Here is a 17,358-nt window from a genome sequence, read left to right on the forward strand (position 1 = left end):
GAAGCGTCGTCTCGGGAGCTGATAAGGGAGGAGTGTTCTTGGGGGAGGAGAGCCTTGTAAATCGAAGAGACATATTGGGGGAAGGGAAGGGAGGCGTGTAAAGGAGGATTAAGGGTATTTTCGGTATTTCAAAAGTTAAAGACTTAAAGATTTTGATCAAATTTGTTTAATAAGGTAGTATAGATATATAGCTTAAAACCATCTTGCAAAACCAAATGTAAGGGAGTTGAAGCTACAGAGTTGTGTTGTTTTTCTCTCTCTCTATAATTATAATATTAATAATAAGAGGAGACAACCATGAGATAGAAACTATATATATAGAAAGACAAATTGATCATTCACGGTAGATGCAAATTATGTCATCCAATTCCAAACAAACACCAAAATTGAGCATCTTTTCTCTTTAATTTCGGTTTCATAGATTATTGGCAGGCAACATCAATCCACAAATAAAGGATACAATAACTTCATATTATATTTATGGGTTAAGTTATGCTGCTAACAACAACAACAACAACAACAACAAACCATAGGATACAATTAAACCTAAACATCACCAATAACATTATACCCCTCTCCTCTCATCCAATTCAACATCATATCTAATCACTGCCAAATGTTTATGTGCTTCCATGGATAACTGTTGCTGGCTTCCGATTCAGGTAACGAATAACCGCATCTTCAACCCTATACATCCACCAAAAAACATAACTGTATCAAGCTTCCACAGTAAATACATCTAAACTTTTGATTGCTCAACAAACGACTCATGTAGGAATGCAAGCATGTCAACTGTAACTAGGAAAGGAATATTGGACTTCTAACACCACCATTCAAAACATACAAGCACCAACAAATATTGCAGTTGATATGAGGTAGTACCAATGTGACTAAGTTCAAGATTACCAAACTTTCAGTACCCTGGCCATGAACGTCAAACCTAAAAACATGCCGTAAAGCACATAAACAAGATGATTCATCTTGCAAACAATATAAAATGTGTCATGATGATTCAGTAAACATCCATCGCACGTATACATGGACTGAGCTAGTTTGACATTACGAAAAGAAATCCCCTAGAAAACCAACAAACATGAAAGCAGAAAACAATGGTGCACGTACCAGGGTTGATTATAAAATTCAGCCCGATGCTCTTTTTCAGCGTTACGGCTTGCTACCCCTGCCATAAGCTTCAGATCCTTTCCTTGAGATTCAATCAAAGCATCGATAAACTCGACAGGTGACTGACTAAATCCAAGAAAGAAAGCCCGTCTTTTACGATGTTCATTGATCTTCCGTATTGAACTAAATATTGCTTCATCACAGGCTTCAATCTCTTTGGTTTTCTCAGTGGTGGCCAGTAAAGCATTCAATTCCCTTTGTACTGGAAAAGGGACATCCACCAACACATCGTAACATGCATTTCCAGCTGGACTATTCCCCGAGAGCTTGATCCTGTGCTCCAAATGGATAGGCTGTGGTGGAGATAAATGATGTGAAATCTTCTGTGAGACCATGGTGAATTTCATCCTATCCTCCCCAAATACTTTTCGAAGCGCTGGATCGCAGATAAAATAGGAAGGGTCGTCTGCATTCTGCAACTTCCTAGCCTTGACATAATGCCATATTGCAGCAATAATTCTCGAGCGAGTATCGACCTCAATTCCAAGGACTTCCATTAGAGCTAAAGAAAGCTTGTATTTCTCAGGCATATAATTCATTTCCAACCGTATGTTGGCAGTAAATTCTTTGTCCCCTTTCCTTTTCACTTCAAACCCTTGTTGAGGTGTCGGTGTTCTAGCACCATCCCACAAAATCATATGATTATCAGGATATAATCTCTGGTCCAACGAAATGGTGACTCTCTTGAAGAAAGACGAAAATTTGGGGTACATGGGGCTTGGGGCCGGCATCATCCCTACCTGATCAGGATCCATCCCCTCTTCCAAGATTCGGCCTATTATTTTCATGGTCCAAGTAGGTGGGTCATCGTTGGGCTTCATGGGAGTTGTACGAGTTTGATTCACAAAAGTGTTGAACACATATATTCTAAGCGTCTTCTGAATGCAAGGAGGATTCTTAATTGCTTCTTGGATGTCTATCTTCTTTCTTGCCAAAGCAGCATCGACACGTGACTCGAACTCAAGGAGTTGTGTGTAAAGAGCAGACTGTGGCAGAATTGCTGCGACTCTCTCAAGCAAGTGCTTCTCTGGGAGCTTCTGCTTCTTTTTATTACGTGCGGCTGGTGTAAGTTCCATCATCCTCATGGGAGAGATGGTATTTGCACTGGACATGCCAGGCGGTCTTCCAAGAGGCTTTTGAGGCAAACGTTTGATGGTGGAATTGGGAAAAGAGGGGGAATTGGCAGAGAAAGGTGCATGTGATTGATTAAGAGACATTCCTTGTGCCTGGAGCTGGGCTTGGAATTGGACGTGGTTGGCCATGGCTTGAGCCTGAGCTTTGGACTGAGCTTGAGCTATGGCCTGGGCATGGGCATGGGCAGCAGCATACTGGGAGAGCTGAAACTGAGTGGCAAAGGGAGAAGCAGAGGGTTGGGAGTGTGACTGGAGGTGGGGAGTAGGGTTGGGGGGGAAGGAATTTCCAAAGGCAGCAGGGTTCTTTTGGGAATTGTTGTTATTGACAGACATGAGTGGCTTGGTATAAAACCCTAATTCATACAGATGCAGAAACAGCTCAAAAAACCCAAATTGGAAAAGTGAAAGATGGAATAATGGCCTAAGGAGTTCACAAGATAAAAATTGGAATATGGAAAAGGAAAATCAAAGTAGAAGGATAGAGAATTAGTTATGGAAAGGTATTACCCTGTAAAAGGTTAATAAAAGCAGAAACGATGAATAGAAGACGAAGCCTACCCTTGAACTGGAAGATTGAATTGGAAGGTAGGAGTTGCGTTTTGGATCTCCCCTTTTGCTCTTGCTTTCCGGTTTCCACTTGTTCCAGAATACAGATTCCAGAGTCCAGAGTCCAGACAGACAAAGAGTATTAGAAATTTGTAAGAGAGAAGAGAAGAGAAGAGACGAGAAGAGAAGAGAAGAGCAGAGAAAGGAAAAACAAGTATGGACTGGACCGGACCAAATAAACCATGAAAGCTTGGGCCAACAACTACAGGCCCATCATATGAAAATTACAAACATTTCTTTTTATATTAAGATGGGAATAGGAATTAAGCGATTGATTGATGTATACACAAGTTGATGATTTAGTAATAAAGAAAATTTCATGATAAATTAGGTAGGTAATGGTTATTTATTTGTTACCATAAGTTTTGTTAATTGAAGAATTTAGATATTTGGAGATGGGTAATGATTATAGTAAATATTTTTGGAAGATAAACCATAAACACATGGCTTTTATTCTTTCCATTTTGATGACACACACACACACACTAACTAACTAATAGTAATAGAAAACTGTAATCAGCATAAAACAAATGTGCATGTGAATCAAGTTTAAACAAAAATAATAATAATACTATGATGATGATGAATCATCTTCCCATTCCCGTTATATATAAAAAGAATGTCATCATGTGATTTGATTCAAGTGGCCTACTTGCAATTAACATATTTCACACCATAAAAACAATAACAAGCCCCTCCCCTCCCCTCCCCTCCCTTCCCATCATCTCCATTCATTTATGCAAACATACTCCTCCATAAACACAATACCTGCCTTACCATTTACCATTTACCATTTACCATATATATGAAATAATTAAAAAATAAATAAAACTGGTATTAAATTGGAAGATTTGCAATGATAATTAATAAGATTATGGATGATTGAGAGGCACATATGAACAATCCTTTTCTTTTTGGTAGTTGATAATTGGGTTTGGGTGCATTAAGACAAGACAAAGACAAAGACAATCCATTAATTATTTGGTATAAATGAATGATAGAATTTGTTTTTTTTTTTTTGATGGTGAAATTATTAATATTAAACAAACAAATCTTAGAATCTAAATTTGATATTAGCATATGCTCATAATCTTCCTTTAAACATGTATGTATATGTATATGTACACAATTATTTTTGCATACAAGTTTAGGGAGCAGTTGAATGATTATTTTTGTTTGTTTCTTTATTACTTAAAGAAAATTATTGAAGTGAGAGTGAGGGAGTGGTAGAAGAGAAAAGAAAGAGAAAGAGGGTTCTGTTAGTTGTTGTATGCTATGCAGCATCACATCCTTTCCTCTTTCAATTAATTGATTAATTAATATCCATATCACTATCATTATCATTATCATTATTAGTATTATCACCACCACATTTACCAATTCATGTTTCAAACACACAACCATTTGGTTCACAGACAGATAGTCATATAGATTAATAATAAAGGTTTTGGAGGCCACGTGGACCAACAGCAGCACACATGTTCTTCTGAATCCAAACTCACCTTTTGCTTACCCCAAAAGCCGTTTTTCTTCCAGCCATCCGATCACTCCACATCTCCAATCTACCACATAATACATAATCTTCAAACATTAATCACACTAGTCTATATAATCTTTATCTTCTCCTCTCTCTCTCTCTCTATATATATATATATCTATATATCTCTTTTTCACCCATTCCTCAACTTATCTTCTTCATATTTCTTTTCCCAATATCATATCATATTACAAATCTTACCCAACCACTGTGCTAATGCTAATCACTAGAATTAATAAAGGATCAATGGCCAAATCTTCAACAACAACATTTAACATTACTTTCGGACTCAAAAACCATTTCCAACAAATAATCTAACTCCACCAACTCAAAAGACCAAGTCTGTAGCTTAACAAGAGGCTTGCATGTCTTAATCACCACTGTTCCATGACTTTAGGAACAAATGGGTGCTTTCTTTTTCAATCTTAAAATATATTCAAGTAAAAGCATTCATAGAATACATCATGATATCACCAATGCCAATGTCCTACAACTGCTCTCTACTAATATAAAACCCGACTTTGCTTTATATATATGTCCAAAATGCTGATACAAATCGTTTATCAACTAGTGTATACGTCTCGACCCCACTTTTTTTTTTATAGTCACACTTACCCTGCTCTTATCCAAGATCTGAAAGAAAAGAATGGTGCAAGCTAACCTACCCGATAAAGTCACAACACATGATGCACGCACTATATGCATGATTTAAATCTCAATCAAACTATAAATACCACAGCGAGAGAGAGAGAGAGAGAGAGGACCAGTACTGCCAGAATTCAAACTTCCAAGCTGTTCTACATCTCTGCAACTGCATCTGATCAAAATGGAGAAAGATTCAGACCAATTGGCAGAGACTACCTGCAACATGGAACAACAGACAAATCAACAAGAAAGAGACCCAGAGAGCAATTCTCTCCATCGACCCCTCCTCAAGAGAAATCTAACCCTTTCTTCAAGTCCACTAGCGCTCGTTGGCACCAAAGTTTCCTACATCGAAAGCTTGGATTACGAGTAAGTTCAAGCAGCCTCTTTCATCACAGATTATAATAAGTTTATGAAACAAACCTATTCTATTCATCTTTTGTAAATGCCAGAATCAATGAGAATGATCTCTTCAAGCATGACTGGAGAAGCAGATCACAAACACAGGTGTTGCAGTATATATTCCTGAAATGGCTATTAGCCTTCCTGGTTGGGCTTTTAACGGGTGTTGTAGCCACTCTCATCAATCTTGCAGTTGAGAACATTGCAGGATACAAACTACTGGCTGTAGTCCACTACATAGAGAAAAAGAGGTCTTTTCATTATCTTTTCACTCTATCTCCGGATTATATCTTTAATAGAAATTATCATCCGATCCTTTGTAGAATTAATTCATTTCAACAGTATCCTTATGCATGATCATGATGGATACAGGTACATGATGGGGTTCTTCTTCATGACCGGTGTCAATTTCATGTTGACACTGGGTGCAACTCTTCTTGTTGTGTTTTTAGCACCTACTGCAGCTGGGCCTGGCATTCCTGAAATTAAAGCTTACCTGAATGGGGTAGACACGCCCAACATGTATGGAGCCATGCCGATGTTTGTTAAGGTGCGCATAACATTCCACAAGAATAATTCGTGTGCTACTATGAACAGGGTAGAACCATTAAAGTTGATCCTAATTCCAGAATGAAAAAGAACAATCATATTGTCCATCTTGTACACAATGTACTTCTATCCAAGTTCAGTTAAGAATGACCAGGAATGGTACAGGGCAACATCATCACAGGGTTGATAATATTTCTTTCCGATTTTATTTGGATTGACTATTATAATGATGATATTCAAGATCCACCCCTAGTAGCAAATTCAATTGGTTGACATTAGTGTTTTCATATCAAGATATACTTCTACTTTGGCTGGAATTGTAAATATGCCATGGTATTGTAGCTTCAATTCGAAAGTTTCCTTTTCCAGCTTGATTATAGTAGGCTACATGTCAGTTAATAATGTCAAGAAATTGGACCATACTGTAATTCAGGCATTCTAAAATTTCATTTCATGTTGATTGCAATTGTTGGGGCACTGTAAGTGTAAATGGAGTACTGGAAAGGAAAAAGAGGATCATCTCATACCTTAAAAACATCTGAATCTTGAAATTACAGATAATTGGAAGCATAGGAGCTGTAGCAGCAGGCCTGGACCTAGGGAAAGAAGGGCCTTTGGTTCACATTGGCGCCTGCATTGCTTCATTACTAGGTCAAGGTGGACCCGACAATTACCGGATCAGATGGCGCTGCATCCGTTACTTCAACAATGATCGTGATCGACGAGATATCATCACTTGTGGAGCCTCCTCAGGGGTATGTGCTGCTTTTCGGTCTCCTGTGGGAGGTGTCTTGTTTGCACTTGAGGAGGTTGCAACATGGTGGAGAAGTGCTCTTCTCTGGAGAACTTTTTTCAGCACAGCAGTTGTGGTGGTTGTGCTTAGAGCTTTCATGGAGTACTGCAAAGCCGGAGACTGCGGACTCTTTGGACAAGGTGGGCTAATCATGTTTGACGTCAGTGGCGTTTCAGTGAGGTACCATGTTGTTGATCTCATCCCTGTCACCGTAATTGGAATCATCGGAGGAGTTTTAGGAAGCCTTTACAACCACCTCCTTCACAAGGTCCTTCGTCTCTACAATCTCATTAATGAGTAAGCCTTTATAACTTTCAGTTCATGATAGCCAAATTTGTGCACTAATTATTGAAACGCATACACCTTCCTAAAACTGTCATTTAATCTCGCAGCAAAGGGAAATTCGCCAAAATTATGCTCAGTCTCGCTGTCTCACTCTTCACCTCTGCATGCTTATATGGACTCCCATTCCTCGCCAGCTGCACTCCGTGCGATCCATCTCTTGTAGATTCCGAGTGTCCATCTACAGGAAGGATGGGGAACTTCAAACAGTTTAACTGCCCGAAAGGACACTACAACGACCTAGCGACGCTCCTCCTTACTACCAATGATGATGCTGTACGCAACATCTTCTCCACCAACACTCCCAGTGAATACCGCGTATTTTCCCTAGTCATTTTCTTTCTACTTTATTGCATATTGGGACTCTTCACGTTCGGCATTGCAGTTCCCTCCGGTCTCTTCCTCCCTATCATCCTCATAGGCTCAGCTTACGGCCGGTTGCTTGGTATGGCAATGGGGCCCTATACAACCATTGACCAAGGTCTATATGCTGTTTTAGGTGCGGCTTCCTTGATGGCAGGCTCAATGAGGATGACAGTTTCCCTTTGTGTAATATTTCTTGAGTTAACCAACAATCTTCTTTTGCTCCCCATAACAATGTTAGTCCTTCTAATATCCAAAAGTGTTGGGGACTGCTTCAATCCAAGCATCTATGAGATCATATTAGATCTTAAAGGGTTACCTTTCTTGGAAGCCCACCCTGAGCCATGGATGAGAAATATAACTGTTGGTGAACTAGCGGACGTGAAGCCTCCAGTAGTCACCCTCTGTGGAATTGAGAAAGTGAGCAACATAGTGGATGTTTTGAGAAACACGAGCCACAATGCTTTTGCTGTTGTAGACAATCAAGTGGTGCCGGCAGTGGGTCAGGTAAGTGAAGTGCATGGACTTGTTTTAAGAGCTCACCTTTTACTAGTGCTAAAGAAGAAATGGTTCCTGCAAGAGAGGAGGAGAACAGAGGAGTGGGAAGTTCGAGAAAAATTTACGTGGGTTGATGTGGCGGAAAGGTGGGGAACGATTGAGGATGTGGCGGTCACAAAAGAAGAAATGGAAATGTATGTGGATTTGCATCCACTTACCAACACCACTCCGTATACAGTGGTGGAGACCATGTCTGTTGCCAAGGCTTTGGTGCAATTCAGGCAGGTGGGACTCCGCCACATGCTCATCTTACCAAAGTACCATGGCCCTACAGTAAGTTTTCAAACCCTCAAAACATGTACAAATGCCAAAACTGAGACCAGTTTCGTATTAAATAATAAATAATAATGATGGTGTACATGTTTTTAGACCATAGGATTGATATCTATATATATATATATATATATATGCTCCTCCTTGCAGGTGCCGCCGGTGGTTGGAATCTTGACGAGGCAGGACTTGAGAGCCCATAACATTTTGAGTGCATTTCCTCATCTGGAAAGATCCCATGCAAGTAAAAAGGGACGCTGAATCTCCATGCAAAAGGCAAATGGCAATGGCAATGGCAATGGCAAATGAATTGAAATCTCCATGTACGTACTCTATTATTTCCATTTTTGAAATTCTTTTATGAAATTTAAAGAAGATGGATGATTAAGACAATAATGTAAGACGACGTCTGGATTAAAAGATTGCATTTTGATACATAAATTATAAAGGCGGTTATTTAATTTTGTAACATCAATTAAGGATTCAACCAATGAACCCCCAGCTCAGATTCATCCGAAAGAGAGACCATTGCTATTTGGAATGGTGATCATATTCATGTGCCAAATCCTTAATTCCACCATCATGTATTTACTGCACCCCTTTCATTTCTTTACTTACTTTAATTAATTAGTTTTATATATAGTTAATTTAATTTTGACTTCCAATTCCCATATATTTTGGTCTTTTTTGTCATTAAGATGTTAAAAGTTTAAATTCCACATTTATATCAAAACCAATATTATTTATTTGGCCTAAAGACAAAATCTCTCTCTCAATGTATTAGAATTCTCTTTTTCTTGGAAATTAAAATATCCAACTCTTGGTGAAATTATTTATTTGCAAGGATGGTTAATTGTTGTCATGATTTATAAATATAGAGTTGTTACATTTAAATATATCAAATTATCTATAAGTTGAATAAAATGATTAATTCGATTATTATATATATATATATATATATATATAATGTTTCAATTGGGAATTGAAGAGAGCTAATTAATTAAAACAAACAAACAAACAAACACATGAAAAAGGGTACTCAAACTTAAGTTGCAAAAACAAACTAGATTTTGATGATCATCTCTCTTTAATACGAGACGTGCATCAAAGACCTCACCACCAAAACTAGACCTCCCAAAACAAACCATCCTGCAACGTATGTCCCACTCGAATTCGAAGTCGGTGTGGCATTTGATGATGACGATGGTGAACCAGAAGCCGACACCGTAGTGATCTTCACCTTCATGCCCTGATCACAATGTCCGGCTGTACCACAAGCAAAGTATCTAGTACCCGCCTTCGTTAACTTCACCACACTGTTGCCATCGCTCATAGAATTTGTAGCCGCTCCCATGTCGCACTTGTTGTATTTGCTCTCGCTGCCAAGTTCCGCAACACTATGCATTGGACTGTATTTGAACACTATACAATACAAAGATTAAACATTTTAAATGAACATTTCATCAAACTAAGATGTTTCTGCTTACCTAGAGTATCGCCAACCTTGAATGTTTGACCCGAAGCCCATGAGTCAAAATCCGTGGATTCATCCCACCCTTGTTTCCCTCCAACTACGTGTTGCTCGGCCAACCCTTGCTTCGATAACATTAGCATCATACCAATGAAGAATAACATGTTATACGATGCACTCTTGTCCATTTAGCTTTGTTTAGATGGAACCAATGAAACATGGTATGTATGTATATATAACCAGATGCCATACGCTGATCCTAACCTTCTTTTACCATTTTGCCCTTTGTGATTGGCATGGTGTGTTGGTGGTTTTGATGGTGTAATTGTAATTTCAAGATACATTGATTCATGGCATTTGGTAGGTCCAATGTAAAATCAAGAAAGGGTTAGATGAATTGTGAACCAAGCTAAATCATATATATCTTGCTTGCCTTTTAAACTTGTCATAAATGAATCCGCTTAACTTGATTATGAAGAAATTAAACACTCAACTAATCATTGCAACAGACTCTGATATATTATATATTTATTATGGACTTCTTTGACATGTTCGATTTGATGATGTGGGGCTAAAAATCAAAGATTAGCGATTGGCATGGCAAAAAGCCGCACATTTTTCACACACACACACACACACATATATATATATATATATCTATTGGTTTCTTCGAAAGAAGGAGATGATTTTGTCATAAACAACATCTTTTGCGGTTACACCCATGATAAAATCGGCATGAGCGTAGTCCTTGATGTACTGCACGCTTAGCTTCCCTTCTTCATGCAGCTTCAGATCATCAAGCAAAGTAGCCACGTCTTTGGGGTCCGAGAGAGCGTCTTGGCCTCCATAGCTCATAAATAAAGGGAAGTTTCTTGGGATGTTGGATATGTTATAGATTGGAGGCCTTGGTTGCCCATAGTGTTCCATATTGAAAGCAGGATTTCCATAGTCATATTTCGCCAAAACCCCATCTCTAACAGCTGCAAATACATATCGAGTTTTTAGTAAGGATACGCTTTAGTCATATTCAGATGAAGACATATAGACAAACAGACTTACTTTGAGCCAAATGAACCAAGTTCTTAGTTGAGGTAGACTGAGGCTCGTTTCTTAAGAAAACATCGACAGTTGAGGCGTTGAGGCAGCAGTTTTTCCCTTTGAAACAGTCATCATGCATGTTATAATGAATCAAGGTACGAAATAGCCATCTAATTTTGTGAAAACAATTTACCTGTAAGAGCAGACATTAAGTCATAACAATCAACCTTTGGATCTGAACAAAGGCCTTTGAGGAAACGGCTCACATCTTCACTGTAGATTTCAGACAGCAATCAAGTTGATCAACTCATTCATTTCATGTATATTGCCGTCAAGAATGAAAAAGGCACGAATAGAGATATTTTACCCTTTTGGATTGAACTCAGCCAGACCAAATACTATAGTAATCTGTAGAGAAATATAAACGTTTTCAGCTGAATGTTGGAGGATTGATGGATGCATATATATATATAAGATGTGTTTGTGGTTGATAAATGAATAACGCTGTACGTACCTCACCAACAAAGACTTTGGCAGCAAGAACACCGAGTGCAGTGGTCATATGGCTCAAGTATGCAATGGGGCTTAACAAAGCAGCTGATTTCAGCTTGTCTAACTGTTTTCCCTCAGAGAGAGATGCCAATGCAATCAAAGTTCCCTATACGATAATATCACAACGTGATGAACATGTGTACTTGCTCTTTAGTAGTGGATAAAAATAGTAGGAAAACGACCTCCATTTGTTACCAGGGAATGTCCGACGTAGTGGATCTTTTGGCTAGTTTGTTGGGAGATAAAAGCAATAACAGCAGGCAGATCACGAGACACGATCTCATCCCATGTCCAATCCCAGAATTCCTACAATTAATTAATACTTGATGATGCATGAGAATTGACAACCACGGAATGGAATCGTATATGTAACATGATACGTACGGGCCTGTCGGGATCTAGAGAGACGTGGCGTCGGCTAAAAGAGGTTCCTCTGGTGTTGGCTATCCACACATCATAACCATTATCGGCCAAGATCAAGGCTAGAGATTGTTCCGGAGGATTCAACAGCCATGTCATGCCATCCTGCATTCAAATTCTGCACTCTTACAAAATTTGGAATATACACACATCTTAAGCAAACTTAACTGTAAATATATACATAGACGTGACAACAGGAGTTAAAAAAAGGAATTTGGACCCAATCATGCTTGCTTTAAAAGGAATTGGAATTGGAATTGATGAATCAATCGCGTTTTTTTTATGGGAATTGATGGAATGAAATCCAATTATTTTTTATAACTGTAACTCTCTTAGTTTGCATTTGCAGGATGAATCCAATCCCATAATTGGTTTGAAATCGGACGAGCCCTAGGATTTTGAAATGCAATGGGAATTATTGGGCCAAGTACAAATTTGGAGCCCATCAACATCTTTTAACGAATCTAAACCCAACATTTTGTATAAAAGTTGTCATTTAAATTAAACAAGTGTAGTGTCACATAAATGGTGATAATAATTTAACATAGAATTTGAATTGAAAGAATAGAAATAGAAATAGAATACCACAAGAACTCCATGTTGTAACAACACCGGCTGTCTTTTCCTTCCACCACCAACGGCACCGCCTCTCCCCACCGGAATTCGTTGAACACTCAATATGTATCCATCTTCTGTCGTGACCTAAATGATTAGCAGGAGTAATTAGTAATTGATTAGCAGGAGTAATTGGTTGTAGATTAAACCTACATCAACTTCTTCACACTTGTAACCATGCTTTCTAACGGAGGAGGCGCATATTCCCAGCGGTGGAGGATTCATTGCGACGCTTTTCAGTCTCACCGATCCCGAACCTGAGAATGCTTCAATTAACAGCACTACACTGATGACCCATAAGAATCTCAGAAGCTTACGGACACCCATAATTTCTTGATAACAGAAAAAGGATCAGAAGCAGTATTTATAGGGTGATAAATGGTAATGTTAGTGTGTGAACAAAATCTTGAAAATTGGGGCTGAGCTCTCTCTCTCTCTCTCCCTCCCTCAACTGAAACAGGGGAAAAAGGAGGTGACAGAATTGGCAGATGGTCACCCCACTTAATATTTCTTTCTACTATTTTATCATCCAATCCTAAATAATTCTTCCATTTACTATTTTTATACCCCATGACATGAAATTAACACATGACTAAGACATTCATAGTTATAAAAGAAAATATGATTTTTTAAAGTTGAAATGCTCAATCGATGGTCTTTTTCTTTTAAAATCTTACATGTTCTTTTTTCAAACATGGTTGTTAAGATAAGGTTCCATTCATAGAAATAATGTATCATCCATCATGTGAGAAGGGCATGATCTTTTGGGGTAAAGTATGAAAGCATGTTATGTTCACGCAAGTTATATTATATATGTAGGATGACGTACGTGCTTTAATTTATCATAAATGTAATTTTATTTATTTATTTATACAAAATTCTAATCATAAAGGATTGATGATGTGGTTTATTTCGTTTTCTATTTCTTGTGTTTAACAAAAAGTGATTGAGGAAGAATGTTTTGGATGAAATTTGTTCTTTCTTGCCATAGAACACATTCATTACATTACATTACTCATGATCCATTGTTGTTGATTTCCTTTTTGTAGCTTGAGATTGAGAAAAAGCAAGTGGTGTTGTTGTTTTTAGATCATAACAAGTAAATAAGTTGTATCTGTTAATTGTTTGTTTTCGTTTGAATTTGTAAAACAAAAAATGTGAGTGTTTGGTAATTTTTCAATTCAACAAAACAAAAGATAGGTAGAAATGAAAAAAAGTTAGGGAAATGTATGATGGTTTTCAATTTCAGTATTCTCTGTATATATGTAAGAGATAGGTTAGTGCATGGTGTTGGTAATGGTTGGGGTTGGCTATCCATACCATACCATACCATACCATACGTGGGTTTTGGAATTGGATTGACAAATTGTGGTTAGAATGCAAGAAACATTGGTTTTATGACAAATGTAAAATAGGTGAGGGGGGTGAAGTGGGATGCTCAAACTCCATCACGTCACGGATCACTTGGAATTTGGAATTACTACTGGCCTGGGCCAAGGACAAAGCTCACACCGCTCTATACCTAAAATTGTCTCATAACTTATTATTAATCAATAATAAACCAAGGAATCTCTCACTATATAAAATATAATAAAATAACCTTTTTTTAATATAAGATTATTATTTCTAATTAAATAATATATAATGGAAATTTAGTTACAAACCAAACCATTTCATTTACTAATTATTGAAAGCAATAAAAACTATAATTTATGAGGATTATATATAAAAAATGAAAATGAAAATGAAAAAGAAATGAGTTCATATAATTTTGGTAGGTAGTGTAAAAATACATGTATGTATATTGATTGTATAGTTATAGTAGATGAATTGAGCAAAACTCCAGAATGTTTCTATCTTTCATACACATTAATTAATTAATTAATTAATATTAAAGATTTGATTTAATTTAAAAGACAAAGACAAAGAGCAATAGGATGATTCTAGAAATGATATTAGATTGAATTCAGGATGAGACATCATATCATATCCACACACAAGATAAGGAGCAACGACTCCTGCATCCTACAAAACAAAACAATGCAGTATGTGCCATTGTCCGTATGTATGTATATATAGAGCAAGGTTTATCTAAAACCCTTTAAACCATTTTCTTTTTTGTGACTTTGTATAATGTTTATTTTAAAACCTTAAATACTTTAGCAACTCATAACTCACTTTTTTTTAAGTGTCTCTCATCAATAACGTTGTTTGCTCTCCTTCTTTTTGATCTATTTTTTTTATCTAATAAAAAAAGCATAATCAAAAGATAACCGGTTACAAGTAGCTTTTTTGGGTTAAAATGATATAAGTAACCAATTTCTAGAAACTCGATGGTTTAATTTATTGAAAAAAAATGTCCAAACTTGATCATTAAAAATAATAATTTAGAGACTTAATCATTTAAAATGAGATAGTTTGTTGGATTTTTTGTACTTATCCTATGAATATACTTACAAAATAAGTGAATTTTGTGTTTTAATAAGGTTTCTAAATTCACAACCAGAGCATATGCAATCAACAAATTATACCTTAAAACAGGGCTCTCTTCTCTTGTCTATTATTATTATTGTTCAACATCAATGACCAAAAATCTTCAAATATGTATATTTCCACTGGAAATTACGTAAAACATATACTTGCTCTTACATTTTCAATTTATCAACTGAAATTAGCTTTACATGCATATTCATTTCTTAATTACTATACATTTGGATTTGGACATTCAACTTGGCTTCATCACTCCACAACTGATTTTGGGTTTGGGCTTGTTAGATTTGGACTCATCATCATCATCTTCCTTCCATTTGTTGACGAGCTCCGACTAGGAACCAAGCTCCGAAAGCAACCCAACCTTTCCCTCTTCGTCTTCACACCGTTACTAACATTTGACTTCGTCTCACCATCTTCATTCTCATCTTCTAAATCATAATTGTCTGCCCTTAGGCTTTCTTTGAAAAGATCAGAAAGTCTTGGTTTCTTTTCAGGGGTATTTGGATATGGGGAAACAAGAGGCTGTTGCTTGTTACCTACAGAGAAGTTATGATGGACCGGAGTGGTACCTCTTGATGGGGTAAATTCTGCACAAATTAACACCACCACTCATGTCACTAAACTAGAATCAACAAACATCAATTGTTGTCAAAAAAACATATCTTACCACCATTTACGCTCATGAAATCATCATCACAATCTGACTCTAACCATGCTTGTGAGTCGAAAAATGTGTCCTCTTTACTACCTTCAATACAAAATAGCAAACATACATCAACATTCCAAATAACACATACAAGAAACAATGTGTTTCAAGCCAATTACTTTGTATTTATCTTATAACAACATGATAAGCTACAAAAGGCAATTGGCATGCTCTGTAAATTACAACTAGATGAAACAAATCTTTCTTTCCTCGAATTTATGTATCTTCTTCCATAGGTAACGTCAAGAAAAGGGGGGGGGGGGGGGTGAACATAACTTGTATCTAGCTATCATTGTTGATAACAAAAGTATTGTGTGGGCCATTCTTCCCATAAAAGTTTCCACCAATTCATATTCTGAATTTCGTTTGCTAGTCATTATTTAAACACAATAAATAAAACCAGCAAAGCATGATATAAGTACTAACGATATATTATGTATATATATAATAGATCAATTTGAGGATGAAACAATAATTACCAATCAATCCTAATTTAATAATGTTGTGAACTAAAACTTACCATTTAACACCCAAGAAAAGAGACAGAGAGATGAAAGTCATTGATCGAAGAATATTAAGATAGTAACTTTGAAGAAACAAAAGGAGTCAACAATATTAATGTGTACTCCACATTACAAGCACCAATTACACTACATATCTAAATAACAACTCTTCTTTCTCAAATGAAGTAAAGAAGATGACAACTTTATCCCCAAAATAATTCCCATCATTAGGATGGAAATTTAGAAAACCCCAAAAACTATAGAGTATGGATTGACCAAATTAATAAGCTGAAATATAAACGACTCCACAACTAGATAACAAACTAAGCTACAAGTGAAACAAGTTAGTAAAACCAGATAATGAATAAAAATTAACAGAGATTAGAAGAAGAAATAAAAATCACAAGTCAGAAAATAGATTCCAACCATGAAGATGAAGTAACTAAAATCCCATAAAATAAATCAAGTATATGAAAAGAAAGTTGAAGAAAGAATTTAGTACCGAAATCTTGAAAAGAAAGGGGTGGATGGGAGGCATTGGCATTGATGATGGGAGGTTTTTGTTGAGTGGGCGAGAGAAGATTAGATCCAAATAGCTTCATTGGATTCTGGTTCTGGTTCTGGTTCTGGTTTTGGGTAGAAACACAAGCACCCATATGTGTGTTGATAATTAGTAATGATGGATTTTAGGAATGGAGAGAGAGAGAGAGAGAGTATGATAAAGAAAAAGGAAGGAAATGAATGAATGGTGTGATTTGGCGTTACGCTTAAGATAAGAAGAAAAACAGTTTGCAAGCACAAATGCCAAAACGAACAACAAACAAAGACGATTGATTAAAAGAAAAGAACCAAAGAGAGTCATGGCCCCCCCCCCCCCCCTCTCTCACTTCTCTTTTTGTTTTTTTAGGCATGATGTTGACCTTCCATATATTTTTCCCAACTTTAATACTAATAATATTAATTAAATATAATTTTACAACAACTAACCATAAAAAATATGTATCAATTATTATTAGTTAAAAGAATTAGATTAAAAACTTGATCATGACATGCATTACTTCACAACCAAATAGATGATTTATTAAAGAAATGATTCCAAAACCCTTTGAGCTACTGTTTTTAGGTTGCAACAAGACATATTTATGCCACAACTAGTGCATGTAATGGGATAAACCTTTGA

General features: G+C 36.7%; 5 protein-coding genes across 7 annotated transcripts; 1 reads left to right on the forward strand and 4 right to left on the reverse strand.

Moving 5' to 3' along the window:
- Window positions 1-459: 459 nt before the first annotated feature.
- Window positions 460-2,978, reverse strand: LOC112515860 (SWI/SNF complex component SNF12 homolog). Of its 3 annotated transcripts, none has more exons than XM_025122807.1 (3): window positions 2,874-2,978; window positions 1,123-2,668; window positions 460-687 (listed from the first exon to the last, which is right to left on the reverse strand). In XM_025122807.1, the coding sequence occupies exons 2-3, from the start codon at window positions 2,646-2,648 to the stop codon at window positions 621-623; spliced, it is 1,593 nt and encodes a 530-aa protein (XP_024978575.1). In that variant the 5' UTR covers window positions 2,649-2,668; window positions 2,874-2,978; the 3' UTR covers window positions 460-620. The 3 variants fall into 3 exon arrangements, with proteins under 3 accessions (XP_024978575.1, XP_024978576.1, XP_024978577.1); XM_025122808.1 differs by having other exon boundaries at window positions 1,123-2,736; XM_025122809.1 differs by having other exon boundaries at window positions 2,823-2,978.
- A 2,252-nt stretch (window positions 2,979-5,230) lies between these two features.
- LOC112515312 (chloride channel protein CLC-b-like) lies at window positions 5,231-8,852 on the forward strand. Its single transcript, XM_025122051.1, has 6 exons — window positions 5,231-5,472; window positions 5,556-5,756; window positions 5,878-6,055; window positions 6,612-7,144; window positions 7,240-8,383; window positions 8,534-8,852. The coding sequence occupies exons 1-6, from the start codon at window positions 5,285-5,287 to the stop codon at window positions 8,639-8,641; spliced, it is 2,352 nt and encodes a 783-aa protein (XP_024977819.1). The 5' UTR covers window positions 5,231-5,284; the 3' UTR covers window positions 8,642-8,852.
- A 510-nt stretch (window positions 8,853-9,362) lies between these two features.
- On the reverse strand, window positions 9,363-10,074 carry LOC112515835 (uclacyanin-3). The gene is made up of 2 exons (XM_025122771.1): window positions 9,868-10,074; window positions 9,363-9,802 (listed from the first exon to the last, which is right to left on the reverse strand). Exons 1-2 carry the CDS (start codon window positions 10,037-10,039, stop codon window positions 9,468-9,470), a joined length of 507 nt encoding a protein of 168 aa, XP_024978539.1. The 5' UTR covers window positions 10,040-10,074; the 3' UTR covers window positions 9,363-9,467.
- Window positions 10,075-10,359: 285 nt separating this feature from the next.
- On the reverse strand, window positions 10,360-12,925 carry LOC112515815 (triacylglycerol lipase 2). The gene is made up of 9 exons (XM_025122751.1): window positions 12,630-12,925; window positions 12,447-12,563; window positions 11,826-11,966; window positions 11,637-11,747; window positions 11,404-11,547; window positions 11,257-11,297; window positions 11,083-11,162; window positions 10,911-11,006; window positions 10,360-10,831 (listed from the first exon to the last, which is right to left on the reverse strand). The coding sequence occupies exons 1-9, from the start codon at window positions 12,801-12,803 to the stop codon at window positions 10,509-10,511; spliced, it is 1,227 nt and encodes a 408-aa protein (XP_024978519.1). The 5' UTR covers window positions 12,804-12,925; the 3' UTR covers window positions 10,360-10,508.
- Window positions 12,926-15,041: 2,116 nt separating this feature from the next.
- LOC112515537 (uncharacterized protein At3g27210) lies at window positions 15,042-16,940 on the reverse strand. Its single transcript, XM_025122413.1, has 3 exons — window positions 16,681-16,940; window positions 15,637-15,717; window positions 15,042-15,556 (listed from the first exon to the last, which is right to left on the reverse strand). The coding sequence occupies exons 1-3, from the start codon at window positions 16,832-16,834 to the stop codon at window positions 15,216-15,218; spliced, it is 576 nt and encodes a 191-aa protein (XP_024978181.1). The 5' UTR covers window positions 16,835-16,940; the 3' UTR covers window positions 15,042-15,215.
- Between the last annotated feature and the right edge of the window lie 418 nt (window positions 16,941-17,358).

The sequence above is a fragment of the Cynara cardunculus genome (assembly GCF_001531365.2).
Source record: "Cynara cardunculus var. scolymus isolate 2C chromosome LG 7, CcrdV1, whole genome shotgun sequence".
Lineage (NCBI taxonomy): Eukaryota > Viridiplantae > Streptophyta > Magnoliopsida > Asterales > Asteraceae > Cynara > Cynara cardunculus.